The following is a 13,638-nucleotide window of genomic DNA, read 5'->3' on the forward strand; positions in this document are numbered from 1 at the left end:
CTGCCTGCAGGCACTTCCCATGCTGAGGGCTTAGAGGCTGCTGCCTGCAGGAACTTCCCATGCTGAGGGCTTAGAGGCTGCTGCCTGCAGGCACTTCCCATGCTGAGGGCTTAGAGGCTGCTGCCTGCAGACACTTCCCATGCTGAGGGCTCAGAGGGTGCTGCCTGCAGGCACTTCCCATGCTGAGGGCTCAGAGGCTGCTGCCTGCAGGCACTTTCCATGCTGAGGGCTCAGAGGCTGCTGCCTGCAGACACTTCCCAGCCTCAGGGCTCAGAGGATGCTGCCTGCAGACACTTCCCAGCCCCAGGGCTCAGAGGCTGCTGCCTGCAGGCACTTCCCAGCCCCAGGGCTCAGAGGCTGCTGCCTGCAGGCACTTCCCAGCCCCAGGGCTCAGAGGCTGCTGCCTGCAGGCACTTCCCAGCCTCAGGGCTCAGAGGCTGCTGCCTGCAGGCACTTCCCAGCCTCAGGGCTCAGAGGATGCTGCCTGCAGGCACTTCCCATGCTGAGGGCTCAGAGGCTGCTGCCTGCAGGCACTTCCCAGCCCCAGGGCTCAGAGGATGCTGCCTGCAGGCACTTCCCATGCTGAGGGCTCAGAGGATGCTGCCTGCAGGCACTTCCCATGCTGAGGGCTCAGAGGCTGCTGCCTGCAGGCACTTCCCAGCCTCAGGGCTCAGAGGCTGCTGCCTGCAGGCACTTCCCATGCTGAGGGCTCAGAGGATGCTGCCTGCAGGCACTTCCCAGCACCACCTTTTAAAGCTGGCTCCAAGCTGCATTCTGTTAGCAGAGTGAAGGCTCTGATGTGATTCAGATTTAAGGGTTCAGCAGGTTTAGGGGGTCCAGGCAGGCAGCAGAGTGGAGCCTCTGCCTGCAGAGATGTCAGCAAGCTGCACCCTGTGTGTGCTGGGCTGGAGGAGGGGGTTTGGGGCTGGGGGCTGGGGTTGGGTTGGAACTGTTCCAGTGTGGGCATTCTGGGGTTGGTGGTTTGATTTGGGTGGAGGTTTTGCTGGGTGATTTTTTTTAGCCAATCCATCTTTCAGTTGAGGAGCTCTGGAGTGTGGCTGTGGGGTGGGGGAGGCTGGTGGGGGGGCTCTGGTGAGGGGAGCCCCCGTGGCTGCTGGGCACTGCCTGCTTCCACTCCAGCAGGCAGCAGAGGCTGGGGGAAGGAGAAGAAAGGTTTTCGTTGTGTCTGGGTTTGGTTGCTGTGTTCTCTCTTTCAGCTGTGCCCCCGGGGGGAGCACAGAGCATGCCCAGCAGCGGCTCAGTGCTCCTGGGGAGCAAGGCTTGGCTGCTCGGCTCAGGCTGCTTTAAGGTCGTAGCTGCTGTGTGAGCCTCCTGCCCGGCACAGGAGGGAGTTTAACCCCCAGAAATTTGCCTTCTGTTCGGCTTGGGCAGTGCCAGGCAGCAGCAGACTCACTGCCAGCCCTTGGCTGGGCGAGGGAGGGGACCCAGCTGCTGCTGTGTGCCTGCAGCTGGTCAGTGCTGGGCACAGGCTGCTGGGCACAGGCTGCTGGGCAGTGCTGCTTGGGTGGGTGTTTCACACCCTCACTCTGCACAGGGCAGGTGTCTGTGGCACTGTGCCCCAAGTGGCACATTCAGTTCCTCACCCTCTGGAACTGCAGACCTGAGGTCCCCTCCCAGCCCCAGGCAGCAGCAAAGCTTCCTGCTGCCGTCTGGTGCTGATGCTGGCCTGAGCTGCTCTGCTGCCAGAGCTCCTCCCTGGGAGCACCCAGAGCTCTCTGCTGCTGCTCGGTGCCTTTGCTTCAGGGGCTTGGAATGCAAGGAAAAACAGCGGGAGGAAGGGCTGAGGAATCTTGTGAGCCTTGTCAGATGTCAGACCTTGTGCTGCTGCTTTGCTGTTAGCAGAGCCCTGGAGCAGCCTGCCCAGAGGGGTTGTGGAGTCTCCTTCTCCGGAGAGGTTCCAGCCCCAGCTGGGCATTGTGGTCCAGGCAGGCTGCTGTGGGTGCCCTGCTTTAGCAGGGGGGGTTGGGCTGGATGATCTCCAGAGGTCCCTTCCCACCCCCACCGTGCTGGAACGGGTTAAAACCTTCCTGACTCGATGGAAGCACAGAGGGGTTTGGGGTGGAAGGGACACTGAAGGTCGTCTGGTTCCCGTGGGCAGGCAGAGGTGGAAGAGGAGCTCCAGAGCCTGGGAGTGCCTCTGCCTGCCCTGGCACTCTTGTTTTGGGCTGTGCTGCAGCCATGAGATCATCCTGGTGCCTGCTCTGCCTCCTGGCAGCCCCATGCTAGGGAGAGGGAATCCTGTCCAGCCTTCCTGGCAGCTCTGCCACATCAGTGCCCTCTTTGCCTCAGGGGCTGGGAGAGCTCCTTCGGGAGCCTGCTCTGGGCTCCAGCCTAGCCCCTGAGCTCCTGCAGGCTGCCTCCCAGGGGTGCTGAGTGCGAGGTGGGGTTGTGCCTGCAGAGAGGGAGCTGAGCTTAGCTCAGGAATTGCTTCTTTAGTGCTTGGATCTGAGCCTGCAGCAGAAAATGTTGTGCAGGGGCTAGGGAGAGGCTCCTGGAGGGGTTCTGTGCTCTAAAGCTTGCAGCTGTTAGGAGCCTGCAGGTGTGAAAAGCAGAGCACTGCCTGCAGACCTGAGCTCCCCGGAGGGGCCAGTGGGGGCAGCTGCCCCTTGGCAGTGCCCATCTTGGCATGGGAGGGGTGGGGGGGGGTGCCCTGCTGTGTGCACTGGGGGCAGAACAGCTTCAGGTCTCTTCACAGCCTGCCCTGGGTGTGACAGGAGCTGTGCCAGCCCCCAGGGCAGGGCTTGTGGCAGCAGCAGCAGGCACCAGCTTGGCCGTGTGAGGTTTGTCCCTCCCCCTCAGGCTGCCTGCAGCTGGCAGTGCCCTCTCCTCTGCTGCAAGACAGCAAAGCTGCCTCACCTCTGTGGAACCAGCCCTGCAGTGCTGCAGCCTGCCTGGGCTCCCAGCTCAGGCCAAGCATCTCTCAGTGCTGGCTGCCAGCTCTGTCCTCAAAGCTCTGAGATGTTTGTCTGCAGGGCCTGGAGCCTCCTGGGGCCCTCCTCTGGCTGGCTCTGCCCTGCCCTTCACTCTAGAGGCTTTGGAGCTTGGTTGCAGACCTCAGTGTCTCAGCATGGCTCAGGCCTTCCTCAGTGCACATCTCCTCTGGCAGCTGCTGCAGCCACTCCCTGGTGGGACTTGCAGCCTGCTGGCAGCTGCAGCAGATGCTGGCATGGTGCTGCCTGCCTCCAGGTGATGCTGCCACAGCTCCTTCTGGGTCTGGGCTCCTGCTTCCTGCTGAAGGAGAGGAGCTGAGGAAACCAGGAGCCTGGGGAGGAAAAGGTGCAAAGGTGCCTGTGAGCAGCTGCTGGGGGATGCTGCCTGCCAGCTTTGCTCCTTCAGCATCAAGCAGCAGAAGATGGGGGTGCAGATGGTGCTCCCCTCCCTCAGTACCCCTCTCAGACTTCACTGTGGGTTGCTGCTGCTGTGCCTGTTGATGTGGCTCCCAGCCTGGCAGAGCCCTTCCCTCCTGGCAGCTTTGGGTGAGCCCAGCTCTGAGCTGCTGCCTGATCACTGCTCCACTCTTCCCTCCCTGGGGGGGTTCACCTCCTGGCCTCAGCAAGGGGGGAAGCTGCTTCTGAGCCTTTGGTGCCCTTCTCACCTGCTGGGAGAGCAGGAGAGCCCCGGGCAGAGGCTCTGCTGCTGCCATCACACACAGCCTCCTGCTGCTCTCTCCAAGTGCCATGGCCTGTGTGACGCCAGGCAGCTGCTGGCACAGGGCACCCTGGCCCAGGAGAGTTCTGGGCAGGGCTCTTGTTCGTGCTCCCCTGACACAAGCCCTGGTGTGATGCTCACCACCACCACCACCACCACTCCCTCTTTCCCCTTTCCCTGTGCTCTGGATGAGGCTTGGGTCATTCAGAGGCACCTGTGTGACCTGGCAGCTGGTCCTGCTCTGCCCAGGCCTCTCTCCTGGCAAGCCCCTAACCAGCCTGCTGGGAGACCACACTGCTGCCAAGGCACTGCAGCCCCCGAGCAATGCCCCAGTGCTGAGCCCCAGGAGGGGCAGGCAGTGCCTGTGGAGTGCCCTGCAGCACACTGCCAGCTCTCCAGCCCTGCCATCCCTCCCAGCAGGGCCTGGTTTTGGTGCCCACTGCCTGCCTGCTGCTGTGCCATTCCTTGTGAGGGGTCCCTGGGGCTGCTGACGGAATGGTGCTGGCAGGAGGCAATGGAATGCTGAAGCTGGGGGGGGCAGTTTGGGGGTCACAGCAGGGTGGGTTGGTTAATACCTCACTTGTCCATCGCTCAGTGGCCACCAGCCAAGCTCCTGACCCTGCTGCTGCTTCCTGCACTGCACACTGCTTACCTTTCACCTGCCTTCTTCCTGTCCTCTTGCTAACATGAGCCCACTGACACCCTCCTAACCTGCCAGTAGCTCTCTGAAGGTAAGAGATCTTCTCTTCTGTCTGTGTCGAGTCCTAAAGCGAGGCCAGCCCCAGGCTGGGCTCTTGCTGCTGGAGGGGAGCCGAGCACTGAGGCTCTCCCTGCCCCGGGCGCAGTGGCGCAGAGGCAAAGCAGAGCTGCGGAGCTGTGTGGGATGCTTGGCTGCAAGGCATGGCCTGGAGTGCTCAACCTCCTCTGTCTTGTGCGGGCGCTGAATGCTGCTGCAGCAGCAGCAGGAGCCACTGGGAGCCGCAGGCTGCCCCCTGGGGCGTGGATGTTGCCGGAGCAGCTTGAGGAGCATCCCTCGGGATGGACCTCAGCCTCCCCGAGGGCTGCCTCGGCCGCGGGGCCCTCGCCCGGCTCTGCCCGCGGGTAGGACCAGCAGCGCAGAGTGGCCAAGGCTGCCTCCTGCCTGCAGCTTCACTCCAGGCTGCAGTGCCCCCAAGGGAAAAGCTCTCTGCTGGTGGTGGTCCTCGGGGTTTGTGGGGGCAGGGTCCGGGGGGCTGCTCTGGGCGGGACCGGGGGCGGAGTTTGGGGCGGAGCTGCACTAGGGGTGGTGCCTGTGCTCGGGGCTGCCTGACTGGTGGACAGGTCTGACCTGTGCCCCCCCCTCCCCACAGCTGCAGCCAGGGCAGTGAGAGCCACCCCTCCCCCTAAGCATCCTAATGGCAGCACCCACCCGAGCTCTCCACGTGCTCCAGCTCAGAGCTACATTGTAAATCCCCAACCCACATTTACACACAGTGAGATCACTGCTATCCAGTGCCATTTCTCCCCCAAAATATCTGGGGCTTCTGTGTCCCAACACAGATACTCAGATTGATTCCATGTTCCAGAAACATTTCTAACCACAGTGAGATCCCTCACAGAATTCAGGAAATAGGCATAGACTGGGACAGGCAAATGCTTAGAATATTCCCAGACCATACCAATGACAATCCAGAGGATGTGGTAACTTACAAACTCTAACACCCAGGACCAAAACAGACATCCAAAAGCCTGAATGATTAAGGCTCTCAGAATATCCATTTTTTAACTGCCAAATCTTCTCTGACAGAATTCTTTCTACCTGGCCCCACGTTGGGCGCCAAATAAATTGCCTTGGGTTCTAATGCAGGTTCCCAGAGACTCTAAGAAATTTAATAGACCCAAGGACAGTTTACAGAATTTATAGAGTGCCCTCCCCTCTTCCCCATGTGGGTGGGGGGCGTGGGGCAGAGGAGTCCTCGTGGGGCGGGGCTGAGAGTCCACCCATGTGTCAGGCCTCTCCCTTCTCCTTCTGGGCAGCAGTGGCTGTGCCCAGGCTGCCAGGCAGCACTGGGGTGTCTGTCACCCTGTGCCATCGCCACCTCCCCTGGCATCTGTGTTTGCTCTCACTCGTGCCCCCTCCCCTGCCTGCCTGCCACGCGTGGTGGTGGCTGCAGCCTGCTGGCTGCTGTCTGATCAGCACCTTCGCTCTCTGCTCTCAGGAGATGCAGCTTTGGGGTCGCTGCCTGAACGCTCTCCTCTTGCCTTTGCAGGTCTGCAGAGGGACCCAGCCCCAGGCCTCTTCCCGGCTGCAGCTCTGGAGCTCTGCAAGGGAGCCGCTGGCAGCGATGGCCTCGCTCCCTGCCGGGGGCAGCCTGAGCTGCCGGAGGCGAAGCCGCAGCACACCTCGGAGCCAGAGCTCCTGGCGAGGGATGGGCCCTCGAGCAACAGCTCCTTCTACAGCAGCGAGGGGGAGGGCACGGACCAGGAGGGAGATCTGCTGGACTGCAGCGGCTCCAGGCCTCTGCTGATGGATTCTGAGGAGGAGGAGGAAACCTGCAAGCCCTGCCCGGGCTTCCCGCAGCCTGCGGCCAAGGAACGAGGCGAGGCCCCCCGAGAAGACCCCCAGGCCCAGCCCCGGGCGGGGGAGATGCTGTTCCCTGCCTTCCAGGCGCACACAGGGGAGGTCTTCAACGAGCCAGACGTGTTCGCCACCGCCCCCTTCCGCAGCTCCCGCAGGCTGCCCGACGAGGCGGACGTCTTCAGCAGAGCTCCCTTCGCCTGCAGGGGCAGCGCTGCCGCCAGGCTCCCCGAGGAGGCAGACGTCTTCCTGAGGGCTCCTTTCACCAAGAAGAAGAGCCTGGAGGAGCTGACTTGCCCGGGCGTGCCCCAGGAGCCCTTCGTGCCGCCCATCTTCCGGAGCCCGGGAGGCGATGCCCAGCCCAGGGCCGTGCGCGGCCCCGCGGCGGCAGCCTCAGCCAGGGCTCAGCATCCCTCTGCCGGCTTCGCTCAGCCTGGCAACCTCCATCCCTCCCCCGCCAGAGCCGCCGAGCCGCCGGCCCCCAGCCCTGCCGCGGGGGTGCCGCAGGAGCAGGCTGGCGGCCAGGGCGGGCAGGCAGCGGCGCAGGAGCCCTCCCTGGGCGCTGTCCCCAGCAAACCCTTCCGTCCGCAGGCGCTCGCCAAGTATTCCAGGCACTACGGCCCGGAGGATGGGCAGGGGCTGGAGGCCAAGCCCATCGCTGCTTACAAAGTGGTTTCCCAGCCCAACAGACAGGTGGTCGCAGGCTCTGTCTCTGTTGCCCCTTTGTCTGCCAGGACTACAGAGCTGCCCAGCGCCGATCCCTTCTCCTCCGCTCCCTTTCCTTCCAAAGTGGGGAAGCAAAAGCCTTAATCTGCTGGGGGTGTGGGGGGGGCTGGGAGCTGCCTCTGTGTCCTGCAGGACCCCACCTCTCCCTGGACCTCGAAGCTCTGAGTTGGAGGGAAGGCCACAGCAATATGTAGAGGGAGATACATAAAGGAGTGATTATTTTGGGCTCAGAACTCTGCTTGCAGTGCTCTGGAGCGAAGCATTTAAGTTATGTTAGTCTCAAGGCCTGGCTCTCAGGACCCTCATATCCTTTGCAGATGCTTCTCACCTCCCTTCTCTCACTCTTTCCCCTCCTCCCACCCGTGTTGATGTTTGTAGATGCTTTTCCAAGCAGTACTATTCCCTAGTTCTGTTGGCCCTGGCTGGGGAAATGCATTGTCAGGTGAACAAAGAGGTTCAGTGACTGCAGAGCAAGTCCAGCAGAGCTTTAGCAACTACAGAGCAAGTCAAGCAGGACCTGACTGCTGAGTGCCCTGGAGAGGAAAGGATGGCACAGAGCAAACAGCTGCTGTGGGACTGGTGGAGCAGGGTGAGGTTGCTGCTGCTGCTGGTGGCAAAGCTGGCAGCAGGGTGGTTCTGTGGGGTGCATTTGGAGGTTGTGTGCCCACCCAGCTGCAGGTCTGGCAGGAGCAGAGCAGAGCTGGGGCACTGCACAGGCTGCTCTGTGCTGGCAGCTCCCTGATGTGCTGCCCTGGAAGTGCCTTTGGTGTCCTGCAGCCCCCCCAGGGCTCAGCAGAGCTGCTCCTGGGCTGTGCTGGCAGTGCTCAGGCAGAGTCTGGGGCTTGTGTTTGCAGTTTGGTTTGTGTGCAAGTGCAGGAGCCAGGAGGGTGCTGCAGAGGGGAGAGCTGTGCAGCTTCAGCCAGGATTGAAGCCAGCCCTGAGTGACAGATCTCTCCTGCAGCCAGCCCCGTGGCTGTGCTGGCCCACGGAGCTCTCCTGGCCTCGCTCTGCCCAGAGGAGAGCAGGACTCTGGCTCTGTAAGTGCTGCCTTTTGGGTCTCTGTGCCCTGGGGTAGTGTTATGCTTGCCAGAGAGGAGGACAGCTCCTGGGTGCTGCTTCAGTCACTGATGTGACCCTCAAGGTGGTGTTTGGAGGAGTCAGTGGCTGGCAGCTGGGGCAGGAGCAAAGCATTTGGCTCCATCCTCTTCTCACCCAGACAGGGCAGAGCTCAGAGCTGTGTTTCAGAGGAGGCTGGAGGAGGCACTTGGTGCCATGGCTTAGTTAGGTGTTGGGTGAGAGGTTGGACTCGAGGATCTCAGAGGTCTTTTCCAACCTGCTTGATTCTGTGGAAGCTCCCAGCTGCATTTTGCAGAGTGCTGCTTGCATCTCCTGGCCTGGACCTGCTCTCTCTGGCCCTTGCAGTGTGGGCAGGGACTGCCAGTGGCTGGGGGACCTCTGCAGTGCAATGATCCTTCCTCTGGCAGCTGCAGAGTGTCTGCCAAGAGCAAACTCTGCAGTCCTTGTGTCCAAGGACTTAACCCCACCGAGTGCAGCAGCCTCTGGCTCAGGCTCTTGGAGGCCTCATGGTGGCTGCTTCCCAGGGGGGTCTGTTGGCTGCTTCCCAGGGGGGTCTGTTGGCTGCCCTGTGGGCTGGGGCCTTGGGCAGAGCTCGGGGGAGGGTGTTCTGTGTTGGGCTTCCCCCCCCTTGAGGTGTTCAGGGGAGTTAGTGCTGAGGTCAGGAGCTGCTGGACACGGAGGGAGCAGGCTCCTGCCCTGCTGTGTGGGCTGGGAGTGGAGGTTTTGCTGTCACTGATGGGGAAGGACCAGCCCTGGCTGCTCCTAACTCACCAGAGTCACACCTGGGAGAGAGCTTCTGCAGCTGAAAACTGCTTGGGTCTAGTTCTGTGGGGCAAAATCCTGACCTCCAGCACTTAGCTGTGTCTGCTGTCCCCATAATGAGTGCTCAAGGAGTGCAACAGGCACCTGAAGGCTGCTGAACCCGAGCAGAACATTGCAGGGCCTGGGGCTGGCTCCCAGCTGGAGGCTGCCTGGAACCCCCTGGAAGCTGCCCAGAGAGGCCTCTGCCAGAAGGAGTTGCCCACAGCCCCCTGGTTCCTTTCCCTTCCCCACTTGTGCTTCCCCTCCAGGCTGTCTCCCGTGGCAGGGAGCCCAATGCTGTGCTGGATGTGCTCGGTCTGAGGCTTGCCTGGAAGGGAGAGGGAGAAGCTGGGGCGGGTGTGGGGTGGGGAGGAAGAGGACCTGGGAGCAGGGAGGCTGCAGGGCTTGCACAGGCTCCTTGCTGAGCCCAGGTGAGGCTGAGTGGTGTGGAGCTGGGGCCTGCTGCCCTGCTCTGCCAGGCTCCGTTGGGCAGTGTCGGTGCCCACTGGGGGCTGGGGTTTGCTCTGTCCCTGCCTCAGCAGCTCCTGGAAGCAGAAGCATTGTAAAGCAAGGTCTGGGCTTGCTGAGGTGTTCCTGCAGCAGAGCTGAGGCCCTTCCTTGCTGTGGTCCTTGCCTGTCTTTCACTGTGCAGCCCAGGGCTGGCTGCTGCCTCTGTTTCCAACCTGTTGCAGTTGTGAGAGGAGCAAACTGTGAATCCCAGGGGCTCTGAGGAGCCCCAGGGCCAGGCCAGCAGAGGAGCTGTGCTTGTGGCCAGGAGGCTCCATTTGACCTGGAGCTGTTGAAGCTGCTGGAAGGGAGGTCAGCCCTGGCAGGGATGGATCTGTGGGATCCATCTGGGAGCTGCTTTGCTCAGCAGGTTCCACCTGTGAAGATGTGGGGTCAGGCTATGAGCTCTGCTCTCCAGGTCCAGGTTCTCCTCCCTGTCCTGCATTTGTACTTGAAAAGTTGCCCTTGGATAGCTCTGTGAGGCCTCCCAAGGCCATGTCCAGCTGCCCCTTAGCTGCTGCTCCAGAGGCATTGCCCTGCTTGCCCTCATGCTGGGACCAGAGCCTCTCACCTCTGCTGCTGGTGAGCTGCCTGGAGGTCAGCCCTTGCCACCCTGCCCTGCCAGCCCCGGGAGGGAGGGAGAGAGGGAAGGTGCAGCAAGGTGTGCAGCCTCTGCCCAGCCCTGCCTCTGCTGGGGCAGGCTGCCTTTGCAGGCAGCGTTTTGGCAGCTTTGATGTCCTTGAAGCACTTTACACCAGGAGCAAGCTCAGGGTGCCCCAGGAGCTAAGGATCCTGCCAGCCTGCAGCCAGGGCTCCAGCGGGTCCAAATCCCTTGTGGGGGTGGAAGCAGCTTGGCCAAATCTCTGCCTGAGAGCTCTGAGGGGAAAGGAGACTTGGTTGTGGTCAGAAAATTGGGTTTCAGTGCCTGCCAGTCTGATCTTCTCCTCACTTGCAGCCTCTGTTCCTCCTCATCCTGCACCTCCAGCAGGGCAGCTCCAGGGTGCTGAGTCCTGCCTGGACGTTTCACTGCCGTGCTCTGAAGCTTGCTGGCTTTGATGTTTCCTTTGCCCCACACCTGTCTGAAGGAAATAAGGCCTGGATGGCCTCGGTGCAGTGTTTGCAGTCAGTTTTCTGTCCAGAGCCATTGCTTTAACCTCTCTTCCAAGCCGTGGGCAATGCTCTTTGCTGCCCTGGCTGCTCCTGCCGCCGCTGTGGCTGCAGCGCTGCCCCTGGCAAAGGAGCTGCTCCTTCCCCAGCGCCACCCCCCCAGCCCGGATGCACCTCCAGCCCTTCCCAAAGGGCTCCATCAGAGTTTCTGCACGCCAGAAGACAAAAAGCAGTCAGCTCGGTCCCTCTGTGCCTCCCAGCTGCGATGCGGCAGTGCCCGGAGCGGGACCAGCCCACGCTGGCGACCTGCGCCCGCCGCAGCCTCCCCATCTCTGCTCTCCCTTTTGCACTGCTCAGCCCTGGGGCAGCGTTGGCAGCACAGCCCCTGGCACAGCCCCTGGCACAGCCCCAGCCTGCAGCGCAGGCTCCGCACGGAGCACGCAGGAGGGGCGGCGGCGGCGGCAGCAGACCCCCGGGGCTGCGGCGAGGCTCTGCCGGGGCTGCGGCGTCGCTGAACTCTCCGTCCCTCCCAAGTGCTGCATCTGCTCCCTTAACTCAGCTTCCACCAAAGACTCCTGCGTTGGGCAGTTGAACCTTCGTGGGGTTTGTGGGGTTGGTTTGTCTGCTGGGGCCACATGGAAGCCTTTCAGCACGCCCAGGGGCTCCAGAGTGCTGCTCCAGCAGTGGCTGAGCAGCAAAAGCATCTTCCAGGTCTGAAACACATTCCTCAGAGCCGTGTCCCAGGTCTGAACCCTGTTACAGAGAACCATGTCCCAGGTCTGAACCTGTTACAGAGAACCATGTCCCAGGTCTGAACCTGTTACAGAGAATCATGCTCTAGGTCTGAACCCTGTTACAGAGAATCATGTCCCAGGTCTGAACCTGTTACAGAGAATCATGCTCTAGGTCTGAACCCTGTTACAGAGAATCATGTCCCAGGTCTGAACCTGTTACAGAGAATCATGCTCTAGGTCTGAACCCTGTTACAGAGAATCATGTCTCAGATCTGAACCTGTTACAGAGAATCATGTCCCAGGTCTGAACCCTGTTTCAGAGAATCATGTCCCAGGTCTGAACCTGTTACAGAGAATCATGTCCCAGGTCTGAACCCTGTTACAGAGAATCATGTCTCAGATCTGAACCTGTTACAGAGAATCATGTCCCAGGTCTGAACCTGTTACAGAGAATCATGTCCCAGATCTGAACCTGTTACAGGGAACCATGCTCTAGGTCTGGAACTGGCTACAGAGAATCAAGTTCCAGGTCTGACTCCTGTAACAAAGAATCATATCCCAGCTCTGGAACTGGTTATGGAGAATCATGACCCAGGTCTGAACCTGTTACAGAGAATCATGTCCCAGGTCTGGAACTGGCCACAGAGAATCATGTTCTAAGTCTGAAACTGGTTGCAGAGAATCAAGTTCCAGGTCTGAACCTGTTACAGAGAATCATGTCCCAGGTCTAAACCTGTTAGAGAAAATCATGTCCCAGGTCTGAATCTGTTACAGAGAATCATGTCCCAGCTCTGGAACTGGTCACAGAGAATCATGTCCCAGGTCTGGAACTGGTCACAGAGAATCATGTCCCAGGTCTGACTCCTGTTGCAGAGAATCATGTCCCAGATCTGAACCCTGTTACTGGAAGTCAGGTCCCAGGTCTGACCCCCATTCCTCAAAGTCAGGTCCCAGGTCTGACCCCATTGCTGCTCCCTCGCAGCTGCCAGTGCTGCTGGCACTGTGTCACTGTGGGTGAGCACACTGCTGCCCAGCTGGCCACGCTGCCCTGTGCAGTCGGAGCGGGGGTGGTGATCCATATTCCCTGATCCCTCTGCTCCAGAGGGAGACAGAATCGCTCCCGGGATGCCGAGGGCAGGGCTCGTTGAGGGCTGGGAGCTGTGCTGCAGGATGCAGCTGCTGGAGCATCGCTGCGAGCCGGCTCCAGCGGCCAAGGAGCCTCCCCTGCGGCTAACACTGTGGCTTGTGTCCCAGGAGCAGGTCATTCCTGGTGGCCTTAGGCGTTCCTGTGCCCCGCAGGGCTGGCAGAGCTGACCTCTGCCCCGGCCGTGCCCTGCGGTGTCGCTCTCCTCGCCAGCTGTAGCCTCCTGTACCTTGCATTAAAGCTGTTCCTGGTTACCACCGCTCTGCTCTGCTGCCTCTCTGCCTCCTCCCCACCGCAGCCGCACCGCATGGAGCAAACCCAAGCTCTGAATGAGACCGAGGGGCTGAGCTTGGTCTGGAGGTCAAACTGACCTTACTGCTTGGGGCAGAGAAGGCCTTGGGGGGGTCAGTTGGGCACACACTGCCCAGGAGCCAGCGCTGGTCCCTGGCAGCCCAGAGCCAGCCTGTGCTGGCTGCAGGCAGAGCAGGGAGAGCAGCAGCACAGGGAGGGGATTCTGCCCCTCTGCTCTGCTCTGCTCAGCCCCCACCTGCAGCACTGCCTCCAGCACAAGGAGGGCCTGGAGCTGCTGGAGAGGCTCCAGAGGAGGGCACCGAGAGCAGAGGCTGCAGAACCTCCCCTGTGGGCACAGGCTGGCAGAGTTGAGGCTGCTGAGCCTGGAGAAGGCTCCAGAGTACCCTTCCCTGCTTCTCCATGCCCTCCCGGTGCTCGCTGGCCCTGGCCACAAGGTCTGCAGCTGCCTCACGGCGCCCTCGGCCGCAGCGGTCCCGGTGCTGTCCCAGTGCGGGTCCCGGTGCCGATGCCTCGGCGTTGCCCTCGGCCGCAGCGGTCCCACAGTGTCACAGTATCACCAAGGCTGGAAGAGACCTCACAGCTCATCAAGTCCAACCCTTTAGCACAGAGCTCAAGGCCAGACCATGGCACCAAGTGCCACGTCCAGTCCTGCCTTGAACAGCTCCAGGGACGGCGACTCCACCACCTCCCCGGGCAGCCCATTCCAGTGCCCAATGACTCTCTCAGGGAAGAACTTTCTCCTCACCTCCAGCCTCAATCTCCCCTGGCACAGCCTGAGGCTGTGTCCTCTCCTTCTGGTGCTGGCCACCTGAGAGAAGAGAGCAACCTCCTCCTGGCCACAACCACCCCTCAGGTAGCTGTAGACAGCAATGAGCTCTGCCCTGAGCCTCCTCTTCTCCAGGCTAAACACTGCCCTCAGCCGCAGCGGTCCCGGTGCCGGTGTCCCGGCGCTGCCCTCAGCCGCAGCGGTCCCGGTGCGGTCCCGGTGCGGTGCCGGTGCGGTC

At 61.4% G+C, this 13,638-nt stretch overlaps 1 protein-coding gene and 1 long non-coding RNA gene across 3 annotated transcripts in view; both read left to right on the forward strand.

Moving 5' to 3' along the window:
* Positions 1-7,178, forward strand: part of AAK1 (AP2 associated kinase 1) — a 117,589-nt gene extending 110,411 nt beyond the window's left edge. For both annotated transcript variants that reach the window (XM_064175588.1, XM_064175589.1), the window contains exon 16: positions 5,919-7,178. In XM_064175588.1, the coding sequence (XP_064031658.1) occupies positions 5,919-7,036 (1,118 nt within the window). In that variant the 3' untranslated portion in view covers positions 7,037-7,178. The remainder of the gene's footprint in view (positions 1-5,918) is intronic.
* A 2,034-nt stretch (positions 7,179-9,212) lies between these two features.
* Positions 9,213-12,581, forward strand: LOC135192462 (uncharacterized). The gene is made up of 2 exons (XR_010308993.1): positions 9,213-11,188; positions 11,222-12,581. It is a non-coding gene; the product is annotated as an uncharacterized LOC135192462 (long non-coding RNA).
* The last annotated feature ends 1,057 nt before the right edge of the window (positions 12,582-13,638 follow it).

The sequence above is a fragment of the Pogoniulus pusillus genome, chromosome 42 (assembly GCF_015220805.1).
Source record: "Pogoniulus pusillus isolate bPogPus1 chromosome 42, bPogPus1.pri, whole genome shotgun sequence".
Classification (NCBI taxonomy): domain Eukaryota; kingdom Metazoa; phylum Chordata; class Aves; order Piciformes; family Lybiidae; genus Pogoniulus; species Pogoniulus pusillus.